Here is a 23,216-nt window from a genome sequence, read left to right on the forward strand (position 1 = left end):
GATGGAGAAGCGTGATTCGTCACTCCAGAGAACGCGTCTCCACTGCTCTAGAGTCCAGTGGCGGCGTGCTTTACACCACTGCATCTGACGCTTTGCATTGCACTTGGTGATGTATGGCTTGGATGCAGCTGCTCGGCCATGGAAACCCATTCCATGAAGCTGCACACTGTTCTTGAGCTAATCTGAAGGCCACATGAAGTTTGGAGGTCTGTAGCGATTGACTCTGCAGAAAGTTGGTGACCTCTTCGCACTATGCGCCTCAGCATCCGCTGACCCCGCTCCGTCAGTTTACGTGGCCTACCACTTCGTGGCTGAGTTGCTGTCGTTCCCAAACACATCCACGTTCTTATAATACAGCTGACAGTTGACTGTGGAATATTTAGGAGCGAGGAAATTTGACGACTGGATTTGTTGCACAGGTGGCATCCTATCACAGTTCCACGCTGGAATTCACTGAGCTCCTGAGAGCGACCCATTCTTTCACAAATGTTTGTAAAAACAGTCTGCATGCCTAGGTGCTTGATTTTATACACCTGTGGCCATGGAAGTGATTGGAACACCTGATTCTGATTATTTGGATGGCTGAGCGAATACTTTTGGCAATATAGTGTATATATATATATATTTGTTTATTTATAGGAAAAGAGTGAAAGCGTCATTTAAATTTTATTCAGCTTTACATTCTTGGCCATTGTGACCAAACTGAGACCAAATTGTGACCAATTCTGCATCTTTAATTATGTTGTTAAGGTGTATTTATTTGTCACGTATACATTACTGCACAGTAAAATTCTTTCTTCGCATATCCATGCGAAGGGGGCATGGGGTTTGGGGTCAGAGCACAAGGTCAGCCATAATGCAGCACTCCTGGAGGAGGATGGGTTAGAGGCCTTGCTCAAGGGCCCAGTGGTGGCAGCTTGGCTGTGCTTGGATCCCTATCCTCCGGTCAACGACGCAGAGCCTTAACCACCGGCCCCAGGTTTATGAACATCAGCTCCAATAAACTCTCTGGACTTATTAAGGTTGTCAGAACATTCCATGTCTGGTGTTTCATTACAAATGTACAACAAAATTAAGTTAAAACAATTGTGCAACACCTTAGCCGAACTAAAACTGAGGGTAAAGAAGATTTGGATTTTATCTTCCGAATTCCACTTTGCGTCATGTCGATTTTGTAGCTATATTTAATACAAAATGATATTTCATATAATTTGGGCATCAATGTTAAATATTTTAGACCCAAATACAGTTAACTTTTTATGTTTTAGCTTTTATTTGTTATTTCAGGCATAACATTTCATCAATTTCCCCATATGGTATTCTTATACATGGACAATCCATTCATCTTCATATGAAGGATATTTAGAAGAAGTCATGATAATTTATGAATGAAAGGGTTATACATTTTAACAAAAGGAATTTAAAAGTCTCCAGGAATTTGTTTACACAGACTTGGCAACCCTAAATGTCAGCGATGTATGTAGTTTCTTTCTTTCTCTACAGTCTCAAACGATTTATTCCACATAGAATTAAAAAGAGAAAGGTTAGGGAGAGATCTTAATGTTTAAAGCTGCTTTAACATGATGGCTTGTTTCACCGATCTTCCACTCCGTTAAATATAATCTATAAATGGATGAAAAAAATGAATCAAGCGAAAGAATTCAACAACACAAGCAGGGTAATAATAATTTTTTACATTTATTTTAGATCAAATTCATCAGCAGTTACAATACAACAGACAGAAGAGTCACGATAATGGAGCACAGCTTTGTTCTGGCACTTCGCTCTGGAAGACACTTTTCACCATCTATGAGGTTTTCGTTATTGTTTTAAAAGGAGCAAGTATAAAATTTTCAAGAAGGAATCGCCTCTAGGAGACGTGTAATAAATCAGACAGCAACATTATAAAAGGATTGTGGATTTAAAAATGCATTTAGAAAACCTTTTTTTTTACAAAGTCACAGGAAAACCCGATAGAATACCTAAATATCTGGCAACCTTGCTTAACAGTTTATTTAGTAATGATGTTATTTTATTTGTACCTAATAAACCATTGGTAAAATAGAGTTTATATATTAGACGATTTGTATTTTATTAATGAGGAAATAATGAATAATAAAAAGTCCCAGTTCTGCTGATTTTCGTCCGGCTGCATGGTGTATTTTTTGCGGTCAGATATCTATCGTGAATAGGAATGTCCAAGCCTCATATTTGAGCTTCTGATTCAAATCGCTGATGAGAAGTTGTGTGATGTTTGCAAGATACCAGGCTACATGAAGCTAGTCTAAATCTAAGAGATGTTCCTGCTACATAGACGACATAAATCTACAGTCTGGGATAGAAAGAAATCAGCCGCAGCTTCACTTCTGGCTCCTGCATCTCAGTATATGATCATGACAATACGTGTTGGCTAATAAGTAAAGATGTATAAATAATACTAACGTGTAGTGTGGTGCTGATGAATATATAATACTCTACCATCAACCTGATACTGTTTAAAAGTGAAAAATAAAAACATACTCTATATTTAAGGTGATGAAGCCGACCGATTCCAGAAGGATCTGTTACTCATCACCACACCACAGCTACACAAACAGACTACAAATATATTAATGCTCTTAAAAAATAAATGAAATGGTTCTTGTTCAGGGAGTATGGTTCTATGAAGAACCTTTGACATCCTGGGAACATGGTGGGTCCTGGGTTTTCCACCATGTGGTGGAAAAAGGTTCTTTAGGACATACAAATGTTTTTATCTTTTAAGAACCATTTACTGAAAGGTTCTTTGGGGAACTAAAAATGGTTCTTCTGTGGCATGGCTGTGAAAAAAAAACAACCTTTTTTGGTTCTTAGACTTGAAAGGGGTGTGGCTCTGTGCTATAGCTTTGAAGAGGGCGTGGCTCTGTGATATAGCCCTAGAGGGGAGTATCTCTGTGATATAGCTTTGGAGTGGGCAAGTCTCTGTGCTATAGCTTTGGAGGGGGCGTGTCTCTGTGCTATAGCTTTGGAGGGGGCGTGTCTCTGTGCTATAGCCGTGGAGGGGGTGTGGCTCTGTGATAAAGCTTCGGAGAGGGTGTGTCTCTGTGCTATAGCCCCTGAGGGGACATGACTCTATGCTATAGCTTTGGAGGGGTGTGTCTCTGTGTTGTAGCCCTGGAGGAGGCGTGGCTCTGTGCTATAGCCCTGGAGGGAGCGTGGCTCTGAGCTATAGCTTTAGAGGGAGCAAGTCCCTGTGCTATAGCTTTGGAGGGGCGTGTCGCTGTGCTATAGCCCTGGAGAGGACGTGGCTCAGTGCTATAGCTTTGTAGGGGGCATATCTCTGTGCTATAGCTTTGGAGGGGTGTGTAACTGTGCCATAGCCCTGGAGGGGATGTGGATCGGTGGTATAGCTTTGTAGGGGGCATATCTCTGTGCTCTAGCCCTGGAGGGGGCATGTCTCCATGCTATAGCTTGGGAGGGGGCGTGGCTATGAGCTACAACCCTGGAAACCTTTTAGCTTAATGGGTTGCTGTGATATGATTCCAATACCACACAAAACACACAAGACACATGTTAACTTAAGAAGTGTGGGCTTATGATGCTGGTATATACATTTAAAACAACGGTGGAACAGGAGTATATAAACTTTAATGAGCAGGAAACTCTAAAATCAGCAGTGCAACCAGGACTAAAAATCCCAAATCTACGATTTATTACAAGTCAGGACACAAGGATTAATACTATAAATGAAGTGTTTGTTTTTTATACATTGTGCTTCCAGCCGGTGTTGGACTGAATCCATATCAGTGTCTCAAACATGGTTTATGGTCTTAAGCCGTAATTACACTGTGTGTGTTTTTTATCCTGACTTCGCTGTCACAGGCAAAATTCACATTCGAAGGAAAATCATTAAAAAATATAAATTCTTTGCTCGCGAGTTGAGATCTGCTGGACGATTTGGGACCAGAGGCATTCGACGAGTTCTGGCTGTGTGTGTGAGACCGGGCGCTCTTATAAAGCTCATCTAAAAGCCATTAATAAGAGGACGGACATGGGCGTATTAGCTTAGCGCTCTAATAAAAAGAAATAAATATCCTTATTACTTCAGGCTCCCTTTCTGAATCAGACTGGCTCACAACTGACTGCTGAGCAGAACACAGTCATTTTCTTCGATCGCTGTCCTATAATTAAGAGGATCATCATCGTATAACCTGACATGGAAGACGCATCATCATCTCACACTCTTATAGAATCTTCTCATCTCATACTTTCGGCTAAAATCGGAAAACTAGCTGTAACGTTACTTCCCAAGACAGTGACGTGCATTACGGGGTATTATTTACCTATAAATAATTAAGATAAATACGAATATATTCTAAAATATATTATAGAGTATAGATGACAAAACACTCGAATACAGTGAGTAGTAAAGAATTTTCTAGAACATTCTACTACAAGAAAAGTAATATAACAACGATTTTGCTTTAGGATCAAGACCACAGCATGATATGAGAGAAATAAAACAAACCCGGACACACATATTCACATGTGATAAAAGATAGGGAGAGGAAATAAAGGCAGCTTCGTTTGATCAGAAGTCACAGTCTACGGCTGGAAAAAAATCAAAACGATGTTCACATTCACGTGTTAGCTTTTCAAGCCTTCTACATACTTGAGATCTGGCTCCAAATACACTAAAGGTCTCCTAAGACTTTGTTGAATCAGTGCAGTGTATTGACTTGTAAACAATACTATTCTGCTGGCTGAGTTACACAGATTAACACACACACACACACACACACAGGCTGATGTTCAGTTCTCAGGATCGGTCATTCACGTGAAATGAAAAAGGCACTGCGTATTTTTATCACTTCAGAAGTTGGAGTGCATACAACTGACCCCTGTACGAAATATATTGCGAGTTTGCGCATGTGGTAAAGTTGCGTTTAATAATGAACCGACTTTAAGGTTTAACCTGAGATGTGCTTGCTACATTTTCCTGATGGTCAGGGAGTCCTCTGGCGGTCAGTTGAAGTCGTACTCGGCTGCGCACTGCTTCAGATATTCTTCGTAGAGTTTCTTCTGTTTACAAGAGACAGATGTATTTATGTATGTTAGTTAAATGCTGGATTTCTGGAATCTGATTGGTCAGAAGGCAAAACAGAGGTTTACATGAATGGGTTTGTTTTAATGTTATTGTTATCGTTACCGTAGTAACAGCTAAAAGCAACGGATGCTCTAAATTTACGTTTAATAGTATCTTTAAGGAGACGTTTATTCAATGCACAATCTCACAGCAAGAAGGTCCTGGGTTCGAACAGGCAGGGGGCCTTTCTGTGTGGAGTTTGCATGTTCTCCCCGTGCCTGCGTGGGGGTACTCCGGTTTCCTCCCAAAACATGTACATTAGGTTGATTGGTAATTCTAAATTGCCCATAGGAGTGAGTGTGAGTGTGTGTGGTTGTCTGTCTATATGTGTGGCCCTGTGATGGACTGGTGACCTGTCCAGGGTGTACCCCTGCCTTTCACCCAATATGTGCTGTGATAGGCTCCAGCAGATCCCCGTGATCCTAATTAGGAATAAAGTGAGTATAGAAAATGGATGGATGTTTCTATAGTAACAGCTAACTTAAGGCAACCTGTATGACGACTGCTCTAAATTTATGTTTAATTCTAAACATATTTAATTCTATGCGAATAGATATTACATTATCCATTTAACACAACTGGGCAATTGATGGTTAAGAGCCTTGCTAAAGGTGCCCAGAGGTGGATGCTTGGTGGACATAGGATTTGAACTCACAACCTTCCAATCACTGGTCCAACACCTTAACCACTAAGCTACCGCATCCACCCCGTCCCACGTCATTACTATGCCAAACGGTAGTAGGAACGCCTACTGGCGACTTTATAGTAGAGCGACCGGAGACTTGTGTGAACGTAGCTTCAGCTACTTTTATGTTTTGTAAGCTTGATGAAAAGAAAACGTTATTTTTTGATAGAATCATTATTTATAGCTGTTATAAAGTAAGTGAAAACAGGAACTAACTTGAATAGCAGACATTCCAAAACGTGAACCGCAATTATAAATGGAAATCAGCAAATTGTGGAAATAAACACTTCAGGATGTACCGTTAAAGAAAACCAATCAACAGTCAGCTTCACGCTGTCACTGATTATTTTCCAGTAACAGCACACCCTCGAGTGTCTTATTCATTGCCAGTTCTTACCTTTTTGGCTTTGAGGACATCTTTAACATATCCACTGCAGTCCATCAGATTCTTCTTTTCTTTCTTGGTGAGAGTTTTACTGCCCTGGCTGGAGGAGGAGGAAGAGGAGGAGGAATCAGAGCAGATAAACATAATGTGTTCAATCAAATGCTGATGCAACCATCAAAGATATTACAAGGTCGTATATATACATGTTTTTAATTATTTCAGCCACTGCTTCCACTGCACAGAAATCACTTCTTTTATTTTTTGAAATTATAATTCCTGTTACTCGACCCGGAAACCGCGAGAAGCGCATCGGATAAGAACTCGAGCAAGACTAAGGAAAACTTACTTATTTACTGTCACATGTTTATTTCTGTAGTGCTACATTCTCATGCTATATACACTATATTGCCAGAAGTATTCGCTCACCCATCCAAATGATCAGAATCAGGTGTTCCAATCACTTCCATGGCCACAGGTGTATAAAATCAAGCACCTAGGCATGCAGACTATTTTTACAAACATTTGTGAAAGAATGGGTCGCTCTCAGGAGCTCAGTGAATTCCAGCGTGGAACTGTGATAGGATGCCACCTGTGCAACAAATCCAGTCGTGAAATTTCCTCACTCCTAAATATTCCACAGTCAACTGTCAGCTGTATTATAAGAACGTGGAAGTGTTTGGGAACGACAGCAACTCAGCCACGAAGTGGTAGGCCACGTAAACTGACGGAGCGGGGTCAGCGGATGCTGAGGCGCATAGTGTGAAGAGGTCGCCAACTTTCTGCAGAGTCAATCGCTACAGACCTCCAAACTTCATGTGGCCTTCAGATTAGCTCAAGAACAGTGCGCAGAGAGCTTCATGGAATGGGTTTCCATGGCCGAGCAGCTGCATCCAAGCCATACATCACCAAGTGCAATGCAAAGCGTCGGATGCAGTGGTGTAAAGCACGCCGCCACTGGACTCGCGTGGAGACGCGTTCTCTGGAGTGACGAATCGCGCTTCTCCATCTGGCAATCTGATGGACGAGTCTGGGTTTGGTGGTTGCCAGGAGAACGGTACTTGTCTGACTGCATTGTGCCAAGTGTAAAGTTTGGTGGAGGGGGGATTATGGTGTGGGGTTGTTTTTCAGGAGCTGGGCTTGGCCCCTTAGTTCCAGTGAAAGGAACTCTGAATGCTTCAGCATACCAAGACATTTTGGACAATTCCATGCTCCCAACTTTGTGGGAACAGTTTGGAGATGGCCCCTTCCTCTTCCAACATGACTGTGCACCAGTGACCAAAGCAAGGTCCATAAAGACATGGATGACAGAGTCTGGTGTGGATGAACTTGACTGGCCTGCACAGAGTCCTGACCTCAACCCGATAGAACACCTTTGGGATGAATTAGAGCGGAGACTGAGAGCCAGGCCTTCTCGTCCAACATCAGTGTGTGACCTCACAAATGCACTTCTAGAGGAATGGTCAAAAATTCCCATAAACACACTCCTAAACCTTGTGGACAGCCTTCCCAGAAGAGTTGAAGCTGTTATAGCTGCAAAGGGTGGACCGACGTCATATTGAACCCTATGGATTAGGAATGGGATGTCAGTTCATATGCAAGTCAAGGCAGGTGAGCGAATACTTTTGGCAATATAGTGTATATATATATATATATATATATATATATCATAACATTATGACCACCTGACTAATATTGTGTTGGTCCTCCTTTTGCTGCTAAAACAGCCCTGACCCGTCGAGGCATGGACTCCACTAGATCCCTGAAGGTGTGCTGTGGGATCTGGCACTAAGACGTTAGCAGCAGATCCTTTAAGTCCTGTAAGTTGCGAGGTGAGGCCTCCATGGATCAGACTTGTTTGTGCAGCACATCCCACAGATGCCGGATTGGATTGAGATCTGGGGAATTTGAGGCCAAGTCAATACCTCAAACTGGTCGTTGTGCTCATCAAATTATTCCTCAACCATTTCTGCTTTCTGGCACGGCACATTATCCTTCTGAAAGAGGCCACAGCCGTCAGGGAATACCGTTTCCATGAAAGGGTGTACATGGTCTGTAACAATGCTTAGGTAGGTGGTACATATCAAAGTAACATCCACATGGATGGCAGGACCCAAGGTTTCCCAGCAGAACATCGCCTAAAGCAGGACACTGCCTCCACCGGCTCGCCTTCTTCCCATAGTGCATCCTGGTGCCATGTGTTCCCCAGGTAAGAGGCGCACACGCACCTGGCCATCCACGTAATGTAAAAGAAAACATGATTCATCAGACCAGGCCACCTTCTTCCATTGCTCCGTGATCCAGTTCTGATGCTCACGTGCTCATTGGCACTTTCGGCTGTGCACAGGGGTCATTACAATTTGGCCCTTGTCAAACTCGCTCAAATCCTTACGCTTGTCCATTTTTCCTGCTTCTAACACATCAACTTTGAGGACAAAATGTTCACTTGCTGTCTAATATATCCCACCCACTAACAGGTGTCATGATGAGGAGATCATCAGTCTTATTCACTTCACCTCTCAGAAGCTCAGCTTTAAGTTTACAGTGCCCTCTTGTGTTTCTAAATCTTCTGCACCATCACAAGCTAATTCACTTACCGTGCAAAATACCTTGCGAGGATAAAGAAAAAGTAGCAGGTCACGCCGAAGATCATCACAGCCACCACCTGTCCATCTTCAGGGATCCACTCCCACAGATACAGCACTACTGCCTGAAAAAGTACACAACAAAATGAATGGAATACAAAATCACACACAAGGTGCTCTCATTTTCTATACCATACAATATATATCTTTACATACACATGCTCAAACATATATGAGAAGTGGATACCATCACAGTGTACAGCGTTGTGGCAAGCCCCTCCCCCACCAGGGCTCCTAAATCGTTTGGGAACAATACATTGATGAGGAAGCTGATGATGAAGACGGCGGGAAGGAAGATGGCCAGAAACCCGCAGAGGACGGCGTTAAAGCGGCTGCTTTTATTATAACTCACGTTATTCCTGCGAGAGCAGAAAGGAAACATGCTCGGTTTCACAGCTCACATGGAGAACATCACAGCTGGAAATTTTTTGTAACCCAAAATCTATATTAATTAACAATATTTAACAAAACATATGAAAGGGTTAGGGTTAGGCCGTGCAAAGATGGCATGCAAAGGCTTGTTTCTTCATGACACAAGTTTCTATGCATATTTTAGCCAGAAAAGAGTTGCAAGGCCCCGCCCCTTTTCCCCTTTCCCTGCGAAACCTGGTGAAAAATTCCAACCAGTTCTATGGTTTCTCAGCATCAGCATCACACTGGAACCATCATCTATAAACCCGTACTTCTGAGATCCAATGCTTTCCATGTCTGAGGTAATTCGAACGCAGCATCAATTTTAACCAAAGGGGCGGAGCTTAACGAGAGAAAAGTGCTGGATTGTCAAAATTGTTTTCACTGCTGTTCACTGCACCTTTAAAGATCATATTCACGATTTCAAATGCTCCAATTAAAAAAAGAACAAAAATGAAGGACAGTCTCAGTGGAGTGGACGCTGAAAGAGGAACGAACCTGTCCTGCTCCAGCTTGCTGCTGATGGAGGAGGTGATGAGGTCACAGTCTTTCTCCAGCTGGTCCAAGGTCTTCTGCACCGCCTGGTTAATGCTCTTCTCTATTGTCTCACACACCTCGTCGATCTGATTCACGCACCTGCTCGGCTACACACACACACACACACAAACACAGAGATGGACAGAAGAAGAACTATAAGAATAGAACACTGCATTATGTGTGTGTATATATTTATAGGCTTCTATAGGGAAAATGAGAGAGAGGGAGACAGAATGATGTTTAAGACCACGTTAATGATGAAGAGCATGACTTATTTTTTCCCCTTATATTAACAAAATGTTTGGATTATTATAGAATCCAAGTTACACGATTGTATATGTTTACTATGTATTACATTGCAAATGTCACATCACACAGGCTACGACATGCACAAGTGGGATGTGGTAGCTTAGTTGTTCATGTGTTGGACTACTTTTAATCCACTGATGGGCCCCTGAGCAAGGCCCTTAACAGTTAACTGCCCAAATGTATGTTGTTCTTTCGGCTGCTCCCTGTTCAGGGTCTCCACAGCGGATCATTGGGTCCACATTTGGCACAGGTTTTACCCCGGATGCACTTCCTCCCATTTAATCCGGGCTTGGGACCTGCACTGAGAGTTAACTCTTCAGTGGCTAGGTTAGCGCCCTACCTGGGGAATCGAACCCGGGCCACGGCAATAAGAGCGCGAGAACCTGCCCCTGGACCACCAGGAGGCCTAATTGCTTAGAAATAAATGTAAGTTCCTCTGTAAGTTCCATTACTTCACAAGGTTTGTGTGAATGAAGATTGAGACTCAACACATCCATGTCCATATTCTAACTGTTTATATACAGTATTTTACACATTATTCTATTGCTGCTGTTGCTGGTTTTGCACACATTTGCTGCTATACAGAAATGTTTATGTTTACAAGAACCCTCTTGTTTACAGTGCTCCTATCTTGCACTGTCTTTATATCTTGCACTGTTTGCACTAGACTTTATGTAGCTAGGACAACTTCCTTTCAGTCCTTGGCTCTGTGTTGTTTTGCAGCTCTATGTTGTTTTATGCAGCACTGGAGAATCGTTGTCTCACTTCACTATGTACTGCGTCAGCTATATATGGGTGAATAAAAGCTTCTTGACTTGACTTGAATGAATGTCTCTCCCTAAACAGTGTGCGTGTGTGTCTCATGGCGGCCATGTTCGTAGGCCGTGGTGTGTTCTAGGAGTCGGGGTTCACACGTTGGAGTTGACGTGACATAACATTTCATCATTTTTAACTTGACCACCAAGTGGACTAGAACTTTCCAGCACACGCTGCACTCTTCAGATTAATTCAGAGGGAATAAGTGAACAGATTGACCTCATCACGGGCTGACTAAATAGATTTTCTTTAATGAAATTAGCCGAGCGCCAGGATTGATCTACGGGGTGAGTCTAAAGCACGCAGGCTTGAGCTTGAGCTTGTGGTTTTTAATGTCGGAAAAGGCTCTCGGACCACCGTGCTTCATTTTAATCACGCATATGGCAGTACGTATATTCTAGCGCTTTCAATAAAGCTGATACTATTAACCGTCTATTATTAACAGTAAGGCTTTTTCCACTTAATTATAATCGGTTATAATGCATCGTGAATTGTTAACAGAACGCTTTATATCGCCAATAACAAAGAAACTCTCAGTGGTGGTGTATACAGCGTTATTTTACACCGCCACTGAGACCTGGCCTCATTTTTAACCAGGAAATGTGAATGGACCAGACGTCCCATAAATCCAGCATCAGATGATAGCAATAAATCAAAACAAGCTCCTTAAAGCTCCCTATTTTTCCTCATAAGTGAGTCAGATAATTTAGATCCATTCATCCTTACTCAGGGTCTTGCACCTAATAGACACCCTAATAGACAAAATTTGTACAGATTATATCATAAACTAATTATACACCATATTGCCAAAAGTTTTGGAACACCCCTCCAAATCATTGAATTCAAGTGTTGTTTTTCAGGGGTTGGGCTCGGTCCAGTGAAAGGAACTCTTAATGCTTCAACTTCATACCAAGACATTTTGGACAATTTCATGCTCCCAACTTTGTGGGAACAGTTTGGGGATGACCCCTTCCTGTTCCAACATGACTGCACACCAGTGCACAAAGCAAGGTCCATAAAGACATGGATGTTAGTTTGATGTGGATAGAACACCTTTGGGATGAATTAGAGTGGAGACTGTGAGCCGGACCTTCTCGTCCAACATCAGTGCCTGACCTCACACATGCGCTTCTAGAGGAATGGTCAAAAATCCACATAAACACACTCCTAAACCTTGTGGAAAGCCTTCCCAGAAGAGTTTGAAGCTGTTATTGCTGCAAAGGGTGGGACGACTCCATATTACATTCATGTGCATGTAAAGGCAGACGTCCCAAAACTTTTGGCAATGTAGTGTAGATGGGATTGCTGTGGACAGTTGCACCTAGAAACCAAGATGGGTTGCAAGTTTCCATCAGTTCAACACAACAGACTTCATGTTAAAGCTAGAATAAGTTTCCTGGTTGCACTTTTAGACCATACAGTACACAGTTATAGAAGGGAAATGATTTATAATCACACTCCCTTTTATCACCCGGATGAGGACGAGGATCCCTTTAGAGTCTGGTTCCTCTCAAGGTTTCTTCCTCATATCGTCTCAGGGAGGTTTTCCTCACCACCATCACCTCTAAATCGCTTACGGGATAAATTTGATCATTTCATTCCTGAATGTATATATTCCTTATAAGTGCATTAGAACATGTTATGAATGAGTTCAGCATTCATTTTACATCATAAACAAAAGTTCCAAGAGGCTACAAGTGGGAAAAAATCATCTTTTAGACAAATTTCTGTATAAACTTTCGCTAGCTAGGTCATCCTGGATTAATGGACTTCCGTTTCAGATTTTTATATTCAGCATTTTCAGCAAATTTTAAGTATTAACCCTATTTTAACCATTACTAGTATTATCTCTAGACATCCACTAGAAAGAAAGCCAAAAATCTCTAATATTCATTGCAGATCTATAAGGAACATTAGTCCCAACCATCTAAGGTCTCTAATTTATATATGAACGTATAGGCATCATAAAGACGCTGCGGGAAATGAAGCAACGATAAAAACCACATCCCATAAACCTCCAGAACAACAGTGCTATTATATTTATATCTGCCGAGTGGTGATAAAGGCACTAAAGTGTCTCTCCTTTCAATGCAGAAGGCTTTTGGCTGTGAAAGCCTACAGAGAGGATGAAAGAGAGAGAGAGAGGGAGGGAGACAAAGAGAGAAACAAAGAAAGAGATAGCGAAAAAGACAGAGAGAGAAGCAGAGAGAGTCAAGAAAAGAGAGATAAAGAGACAGGGAGAGAGACGCAGATACATAGAGAGAGACGGAGAGACAGATAGAAAGACAGACAGAGAGACAGAGACAAAGAGAGAGTCAAAGAAAGAGACAAAGAAAAAGACAGAGAGAGAGAAAGAGAGTGAGAAACAGAGAGAGACAAGAAAAGAGATAAAGAGACAGAGATACAAAGACTGAGAGAGAGAGAGAGAGAGAGAGAGAGAGAGAGACTGAGTAAAACAGAGACAGAAAAAAAGACAGAGAATGAGACAGAGAGACAAAGAGAGAGGCAACAAAAGAGAGACAGAAAGAGAAAGACAGTGAGAGAAGCAGAGAGAGTCAAGAAAAAAAGATAGAGAGACAAAGAGAGAGACAGGGATACAGAGTTAGAAAGACTGAGACAGTAAATAGACAGAGTGAGACAGAGAGACAAAGAAAATGATACAGAGGGAGACAGTGAAAGAAGCAGAGTGAGTCAAGAAAAGAGAGATAAAGAGACAGGGGGAGAGTGAGGGATACAGAGATACAAAGACGGAGAGAGAGACAGTGAGAGAAGCAGAGAGAGTCAAGAAAAGAGAGATAAAGAGATAGGGAGAGAGACCAAGATACATAGAGAGAGAAAGACAGAGAGAGAGAGAGAGAGAGAGAGAGAGAGAGAGAGAGGAGAGACACATAGTGAGACAGAAAGAGTGACAGAGAAATACAAAAAGAGAGACAAAGAAACAGACAAAGAAAAAGAAAGAGAGACAAAGAGAGAAACAAAGAAAGAGACAGAAAAAGAGAGAGAGAGAGGCAGAGAGAGACAGGAAAAGAGAGATAAAGTGACAGAGAGAGAGAGACAGGGATACAGAGATACAAAGACCAAGAGAGAGACAGAGAAATCTAAAGAGAGAGACAGAAAAAACAGAGAGCGGGACAGGAAGACAAACGGAGAGGCAAAGAAAGAGAGAAAGAGCGACAGAGGGAGAAAGACAGTGAGAGAAGCAGAGAGAGACAAGGAAAGAGAGATAAAGAGACAGGGAGAGAGACAGGGATGCAGCAATATTAAGAGAGAGACAGAGAAAGAGAGAAGGAGAGACAGATAGAGAGAGAAAGAGTAACAGAGAAATACAAAAAGAGAAAGAGACAGAGAAAAGACAGAAAGAGAGAGAGAGAAGCAGAGAGACAGGATAAGAGAGATAAAGAGGCAGAGAGAGAGACAGATTTACTGAGATATAGAATTTAAAAATTGCATTTACATATAGACAGAGAGAGAGAGAGAGAGAGAGAGAGATCAGTCCATTTACTTGGACACAGCAGTGGTGATTTCTCAGCACTGTGCGTCACTCCGCTCGCTCCACTCTTCATTAAGATCCCTGTAAGTAATATTACACTCTTTTCAACCCTAGATTATATCCAGCAAATCTGTAATGTGTGTGTGTGTGTGTGTGTGTGTGTGTGTGTGTGTGTGGTGATTACAACAGATAAAAATCCGATACACCTCCTGACACCTGTATTACCCGAGCGTAATGGTTATCGTTTACGTGTTATTAAACTAAAATCCGATTGGCTGTGTGTGTGCGTCTGTGTGTGTGTGCGTGTGTGTGTGTGTGTGTGTGTGCATGTGTGTGTGCATGTGTGTGTGTGTTGTTGAGAAGCTGCTGTAAAATCCTCGATACACACCACACTGAACTCACCCCCAATAAACTCATCACACTCATACCTTTATCTTTGTCGGGTATGTTGCTTAGCAACCAAAGCTTACCTTGACTATACTGCATAGCTTGATGTTATTATTAATAATAAATGAGATTATTTGCTTTAAATGTGGATTTTATCGTATTGGGTTAAAATAAAATTTGTGTAAGTTTGGCATAAACAGATTATTTTTCTTTTCCTCACTACAAAAAAAAGCAAAATTATTAGTTTGATTTCATAAAGATTTTGCGCAAGGATTTTCTCGCCAAAAACACGAACAAGAAGCCAGAGAAGCCTGACTGTGGAAAATAAAAACAAGTATCCAGTATTTTTTTGGGATACAGGAATGTTTCACTTCAGTTGCTATAGTAACGTGAACAAATTGTCAAACGGTCAATTGGTGAATTGTAAAAAAAATAAAAATAAATAAATATATATATATATATATATATATATATATATATATATATATATATATATAATAAAACAATAAAAATAATAATTAAATTATAATATATTTATAATAAAAAAAGACAAATTTTAGCCTCTAAAAAATAAAATAAAATAAATATATATATATATAAACAAAAAACAATACAAATAATAATTTAATTATTATTATTATTAATTTTATACAAGTAATAATAATAAAATAAATAATAATAATAAAATTAGTCCTCTTTAGGCTAAAGATCTAAATCTAAAGATCTAAATCTAAAAAGTAAAAAAATGTTAAAAAATTCTAAATTATATAAATATATACAGATAGATATATAGATAGATAAATAATTAGAAATTTATAAAAAATAATAATAAAATTAGTCGTCCTCAGGCAATTTCTGAAACATGCAGATTTCTGAAACATTTTCAGGGTTTTTGTAAAACAAATAAAATCTGAATTTTGAGTTTAATAATCCTCTTTGTTGTTTCTTTCGAAAGCCTCATTAAACTGATTATGCAGTGTGTTTTTAATTCTGTTCAGTATACGGTGTAGGCGTGTGCGTTTCTTACTCTCTGAGGATTGGGGATGTAAATCGTCGGCATTTCAAAGCCGCATTTGTTGAGTCCTGGTCTGCGGCACAGCTCCTGAACTATCTGCATCATTACTCTCTGTGAAAAAACCCCAAAAAACAACGGGATGGAGACGCTGTTACGTGAGCATGGATCAGGATCAGATTTTGCTCTGATTGAGAAACACAGACAGAATGCTGATGCAAGATTTCATGCGGCAAGACACACACACACACTGACAAGAAGCCACGCCCACCTGTCTGTCCGTCTCCCGTCCTGCCTCGTCAGCTTTGCTGAGGTAGAAGCGTAATTTGTCTCCGCATTTCTCACTCAGCTTCTCCACGATGTTGAGCGTTCGCTTACACAGCGCCTGGCCCATCGGGTCGAAAAACACGAAGATCAGATCCGCCTGCTCGCCTGAACACACACACACACACACACACACCATACAAACATCACAGTGACTTTAAGTTTGTGTTGTTACTTTGATTCATTTCCATGCATTTTATTCTTTACCTTTAACATCAGTGAAGTTCGTTATCCCACCTAATACCCAGATTACAGATTTCGAATCGATTTATTATTTATGTCCTCACCAAAAGATGTGATGGCGCTGTTGACGTCGAAGGGATACACCATGTCTCCGTCCACCAAGCCGGGCGTGTCCACAAACGTCACCAGGCTGAACTTCTTCTGCTTTGAGGTGGAGATTTCAGCAGAAAGGTAGTCCGTGAGTCCTGGAACACACAACCGGCTTAGCAAAATGCGTGTAAATACTTGTGTGCACGTATAAATATAAATACGCACTCACCGGCCACTTTAATAGGAACACCTGTACAGAGGGTGATCGATGGAATAATCTGGTCAGCCAATCATGTAGCAGCAGTGCAGTGTATAATAAAACTTTGAGAACAGGAGAAAAAAACGTGATCTCGTTTTACTTTGACACGGAGTGGTGTGATAAAACAAAAACAAAAAAATAAAACATCGACGGTTCTGGGATCAGAAACGCCTTAATGATGAGAGAGAGATCAGAGAAGAAAGACAGACTGGAAGGCTGTGGTCACTGTGATGAGCAGAAAAACATCCCAGCGTGTTGAAACTTAAGGCTGATGAAGCGGTTCTTCTTCCGTCAGCCGTAAACAGGAATCCGAGGCCGCAATGTTCACAGACTCCACCCAGACTGGACAGATTGGAAGGGTTACAACAAGCCTGTGGCTCGCTTTAGGTTTTATTCATTGCGATGATGCTGCATGATTTGCTGATTGAATAACGTGCAGGAGTACAGGTGTTCCTAATAAAGTGGACAGTGGGTGTATATCATACATCTAAATATATAAAGTGAAATAATGCTGCTTGGTAAGAAGGACGTCTTTCTGTTAGAGGGGACATTTTAACACAACCGGACTCAACAGCTTAGATAATAACTTGATCAAATTTAATTCATGCATTCATTCGAAATTGTAGAGGAAAATATATAAAAAAAATTTAAAAATAATAAATAACTTTTTATTTCGAACAGCATCATGTCAAAAACTACTTCGCTGCTAACTGGTTACATCGCTCTGTTGACTGTCTGGTCAGGACGTGGCCACGCCCCCTTCTGTGTTACAGCAGGATGTCTGTTGTCATGGTTACCCACAACAGCTCTTCAACTGGCAGCTTTAATGGCGAGCTACATAAAGCTAGCCAGTGAAGAACGACTGTGAAGCAACGCCAGGCCGGCTAGCACCTGTCACTCAACTCTTCTTCGGCTAATAGACCCCCGTCGTGTCCTAGTCCTTGGACTTACATCATCAGATCGATCGTTTATGAATCCCTTTCTGCATGATTCCAGACTACTATATGAATGTATCGATTAAAGCGGCGGTCTGTGATGTTGAGAAGTGTTCCTAGACTTGTAACAATCATAGTGTTTCAAGAATACGTGATAAAACCTATGATCGCAGCAAAGAATAGATCTGGCTAGTTTCTTCATTTCAAATGAGATTTTTCTGGCCCAGAAATAAGCTCCGCCCAATACCACGACAAACCTTTTCCTTATAAGGTGAATTCAGTTTTAAGAAGGGGCTTGTAATTGTGTTTCATTCTCATCGCCAGATTAAGGGGGGGGGGGTTGTTCGGGAAAATTACAAACCGCCGCTTTAAGAATGTTCCCGATCCTTCTATGAGTTTGAGAGGAACACTGAGGTTCTTTCAGTACAGCAGGAGCAGGTGGTCATGCTCGCCGTACAAATCGCAGTCCTGTTCCTGCTCTAATCAACATTCCCTGAGGTTGCTGCTCTCCTTCAGTTCTCACATGTGACATAGACATTAACATACGCAATGCTTACAGAGCAACTCTCTCTCTCTCGATCTATCCATCTCAGGAAAGTGTCGAGCACCGTCGACTATACTCCCGCAGTCCACTAGAATTTCCCCAGGGCAGGGTGCAAATGGCACGGCAAACTCCCTGAGCCAGCAGGACTTAAAATAGCCTGGAGAAAATGGATTTAGAAGCAAGAGGCGCTCGGCTGCACGTGGCGTTCTCCGAACTCTGCTCTTTAAGCTCACTGAAAGGTGGGAAGGTAATTCGCCGGCATGTCGGCTGACAAGGCGAGGGGGTAGGGGGGAGTAGCGAGAAGCGAGAAGATTTAATGTGCCTGGGGAAAAGGTCAAAGGTCGTAAAAATGCAGTGTCATCCTAACACAGCAGATCAGCAGTGCGCAGAAGTCGGAGCCACGGCGTAAATCACGGACGGTCACACCGTGCACCAATCACATGTCTAGCAAGCGGAGCAGGCCACGCCCATCCGAGTGAGAAAAGAAAAAAAAAAAGGGAATGCGAGACGGATCAAACGTAGTATTTTCAGCATGTATTTTTTTCTTATGGACATCCTGAGCCAGTCTAAAAACCGGAAAACAATCAATACACGATTCTAATAACCTGTTTCCCCATCATTTACTATTAGAGTTATACTCAGGTTCAAGAATTCTTTTTTAAATTCTAACCAAAAAATAGGATTTTTCCCACGCCGGTTTCTTTAAATAAAACTTCTGTTCCGCATTTCCGTGTCAGAAATCGAAGCGGACCTGCCGAGCCCCACCCAAAGCTATACGCCTTACACTACATCACACAGACTAATATTTTACATTCCATGTTCTCATTTAATGGATATTTAAAGCTGCACTTTGTCGATCATAAAAGCTTTCACATTCCTGTAACAATTACCGAATTCACGTCAGCTTTCAAATTTCCGGCCCTGAAATTAGCCACGCCCACATTTCGAGATCTTAACTCCGCCTCTCACGAATATTATATACTTAAAAAAAAAAAAAAAAAGAGGGTGGGGTCGATTAAACGAAGAAAGGTTGGTATTTTTCAGGGCTGTAAAAAAAATATAAACCGCTCCAGACAGAGCCTGTGTTGCAGTATCAGGTGAAGGCTTTAATCTGGAACCCGCAGCTCTGATCGCTCTTTGACGGTGCCTGTGCTGCCGAGCCGGTGTCGTTCGGAGTGACTCACTCCGGCTCGATCTTTGGATGAACCTCCTCTGCTTTCTGAATGCTCCGACACTGTGGGCTTTATCATGCGCTCTGATACCAAACGCCCAGGGGCGCAATCAGGATAACAAAAAGGTGAATCATTTAAATCAAGGTGTGGGGTGGGGGTGCTTCGATTTAGCAATTATAATCATTACTTAGCAATTATAATCAAAGCAGCTGTTATGCAAGGCAGATCCTCTGTCGTCGTTCACCTAAAAGGCTTGATTAATGACGGACCTGAATAAGACGTAGAGCGAATAAGGCTATGACTCAGGAGCAGGCATTAGTCATAGCTTTGATAGGTTTACACTCACACTTCGACATGACGCGCCAGGCGAGCTGCACGCAGCCTGGAAGTAAAGCCCAACGTTGTGATAAGGGACACTTGAGCTTTAGCAGCCTTCTAGGCACGAGAAGCAACTTCACACGTCTACAATTCAACACACGAGATGCAACACCTTCATAAAAGCCAAGGAGAGGACGCGCGAGGATCGCGTTCTACAATTCCCATCAAAACGTCCGTGAATTTATTTTCAGAAGTATTTCGAGAGAGATAATTCCTACCTTTAAACTCCAGGAGCGGTCGGAAATGTGGGTAAAGATGCAGTGTGGCATTGCCCTGTGAGAGAGAGAGAGAGAAAGAGAGAGAGAGAGAGAGATAAGACAGTGTGAAGAAATATAGCACGGCGATACAGAGGAGGGTTGTGGTGATGAGTAGAGCAGAACGCTGAGTGTATGGAGAGAGAAGACAGGGCCAGCTAGAGGGAGCCTCCCTTCTCTCTCTCTCTCTCTCTCTCTCTCTCTCTCTCTCAACGTCACAGTCTCAGCTGCAGCTCCTCTCTCTTCCTCCAGCACTCAGTTTAAGCTCTTCCTGCATATAACCGATAATCTCTCTTTACACCCCTCCTTTGGTACAACTCCATTATTCATCTCTCATTCACATTGAGAGAGAAGAGAGGAGAGAGAAGAGAGAGAGAGAGAGAGAGAGAGATATTGTGAGTGTGTGTAAGAGAGAGATAGACAGCAAGAGAGAGAGATTGTGAGTGTGTGTGTGTGTGAGAGAGAGAGAGAGAGAGAGAAAGAGAGAGAGAGAACGTGTGTGTGTGTATGTGTGTGTGTGTAGAAGACACATGTGTGCTGTAAAATGACACGTTGCGGCTTTAAGATAACCCCTGACACCCCAGAACACACCACCAACACAGCTCTAATACACTCAACTCATAAGCACACACACAGTCCAATGATTTTATTTAAACAATATTAAAAGAATTTGTTAATTTTTCTCGTCTGCCTTGATCATTCGAATGCCCATTTTCGTCTGTAACGCCTACTCAGAAGTTTGATTTTATCCATGATGTGTTCTTGAATGCGCAATTTCTCCTGCAATGGTTTCACGAATGCTCATTTTTGTCTGCAGGACCTTGTCATGTGGTTAGTTTCGTCTGCAGAGCTTTCTCGAATGCCCAAATACGTCTGGACTGCTTTCTCGAATTTCAAAATTCATCTGCAGTGTTTTCTGAAATTTCAGTTTTCATCTGCAGTGTTTTCTGAAATTTCAGTTTTCGTCTGCAGTGGTTCATGACATTTTAAATTTCGTCTGCAGTGCTATCTGAAATTTCAATTTTCGTCTGCAGTGCTACCTGAAACTAACAATTTTGTCTGCAGTGCTTTCTGAAACTTTAAATTTCGTCTGCGGTACTCTCTGAAATTTCAATTTTCGTCTGCAGTGCTATCTGAAACTAACATTTTCATCTGCAGTGCTTTCTGAAATTTCAATTTTCATCTGCAGTGCTATGTGAAACTAACATTTTCGTCTGCAGTGCTTTCTGAAACTTTAAATTTCGTCTGCGGTACTCTCTGAAATTTCAATTTTCGTCTGCAGTGCTATGTGAAACTAACATTTTCGTCTGCAGTGCTTTCTGAAACTTTAAATTTCGTCTGCGGTACTCTCTGAAATTTCAATTTTTGTCTGCAGTGCTATCTGAAACTAACATTTTCTTCTGCAGTGCTTTCTGAAATTTCAATTTTCGTCTGCAGTGCTTTCTGAAATTTCAATTTTTGTCTGCAGTGCTTTCTGAAATTTCAATTTTTGTCTGCAGTGCTTTCTGAAATTTCAATTTTCGTCTGCAGTGCTTTCTGAAATTTCAATTTTTGTCTGCAGTGCTTTCTGAAATTTCAATTTTCGTCTGCAGCGCTATCTGAAACAAAAATTTTCGTCTGCAGTGCTTTCTGAAATTTCCATTTTCATCTGCAGTGCTTTCTGAAACTTTACATTTCGTCTGCAGTGCTATCTGAAATTTCAATTTTCGTCTGCAGTACTTTATGAAATTTAAATTTTCGTCTGCAATGCTATCTGAAATTTCACATTTTGTCTGCACTCTCTCGAATACCCAAGACATTCAAGAATGCCTAATTTCCTAACTTTCCACACATTGTGAATATAACCAGCTACAGGCTACATCTTCAAGCTTCAAGCTTCAATGTAGAGGATATAATACGGTGGGTGGGAAGTGGTAGCTTAGTAGTTACTACTGATGGGAAGGTTGTGAGTTTGAATCCCAGGTCCACCAAGCTGCCACTCTTGGGCCCCTGAGCATGGCCCTTAACCCTCAATTGCTCAGTTGTATAAAATGAGATAAATTGTAAGTCACTCTGGATAAGGGCATCTGCCAAGTGCCAGAAATGTAAATGTAACATGATGCCACAGATTGTTTATCTCCTAGCTTTAGCGAAACTCAAGAAACCCACAACTGCAATAAACAGAGCTTACAGACTCCAGTTGTGAAGATGAGAAAAGTTGAATTGAACCAATCATTTTCCTGAGCTATATCTTTAAAAAACGTAGATAACAATTAAATCTGAGGCTCTTGACACCAGTAGCTACATGAATTTCCATTCTTTCCATGTACTTCTACATTTATGTTAAAAAATCACACATGTAATTAATGTGTAATAACACATTGTGTAATAAAGCCTTTATCTGAGCTGTTCAACACAATTATCCCAAAACCGTATAAAGGAAGAGAACTTACGGTTAGCGATTCCCGTTTCCTGCCACTGGTGATGAACGTGAACCCTTGCGTTTCTATGGCAACGCCGGTTTTCTGAATGTGCTCCTCGACATACCTGAGATAATTATTACAACACATATGCATACTGAAATCAGGACCAACTTGAACTTTGTGGTCTGATGAATGCTGAATGACGTGATATCTCTTCCAGTAGATTGAAACTGCTGCTATTTGTAATAATAGACTCTTCATTTAAAATTTACCAGTTAATAAAGGAGCTTTTCCCGGCTGAGTGATTACCCATAATCATCACTATTATCTTCTTTCGAGGTGGCAGCAATCTCAGACCCAGCCTGGAGGCTATTTTCACGAGGCCTAGAGGACACACACGTGTGCACGCACACACACACACACACACACACACAGAAATGAGAGGCTGCCATACAGACACTTTTTTTTTCTATCAACAAAATTCTCTCATAAATCTCAAAATAAATATCTTCATGAAAAAATTAATATGACATGCAATTTATGTTTAACTATTAACAGCATCTGCAATTAATTATTTACAAAAAAATAGTCAAAAACATCTATTCATCTATATAAATATATATATATATATATATATATATATATATATATATATTCTTTGATATAATAACTAAAAAATAATATTATATAATATTATTTGTACTGATCAGTGGTTGTTTATGATTGAATGATTATTGTTGTAATATTTATAATTTAGATGTAAATAATTAAGAACTTAATTATTAATATATTTAAACTAATATAAGCTTTACAGTAAAAAAAAAAAACAGAAGCAGAGAAAAGGATGTGGTTTCTGTATCTGGAGCAAAAGTCTTT

The 23,216-nt window shown here is 41.1% G+C and overlaps 1 protein-coding gene across 1 annotated transcript; it reads right to left on the reverse strand.

The window, feature by feature from the left end:
* Nucleotides 1-1,679: 1,679 nt before the first annotated feature.
* si:dkey-98f17.5 (uncharacterized protein LOC569123 homolog) lies at nt 1,680-22,901 on the reverse strand. Its single transcript, XM_058375665.1, has 12 exons — nt 22,890-22,901; nt 22,613-22,785; nt 22,371-22,464; nt 19,903-19,957; nt 16,411-16,551; nt 16,071-16,231; nt 15,815-15,913; nt 9,747-9,892; nt 9,025-9,196; nt 8,790-8,902; nt 6,208-6,295; nt 1,680-5,061 (listed from the first exon to the last, which is right to left on the reverse strand). Exons 1-12 carry the CDS (start codon nt 22,899-22,901, stop codon nt 5,005-5,007), a joined length of 1,311 nt encoding a protein of 436 aa, XP_058231648.1. The 3' UTR covers nt 1,680-5,004.
* Between the last annotated feature and the right edge of the window lie 315 nt (nt 22,902-23,216).

Source organism: Hemibagrus wyckioides, linkage group LG22, assembly GCF_019097595.1.
Source record: "Hemibagrus wyckioides isolate EC202008001 linkage group LG22, SWU_Hwy_1.0, whole genome shotgun sequence".
Classification (NCBI taxonomy): domain Eukaryota; kingdom Metazoa; phylum Chordata; class Actinopteri; order Siluriformes; family Bagridae; genus Hemibagrus; species Hemibagrus wyckioides.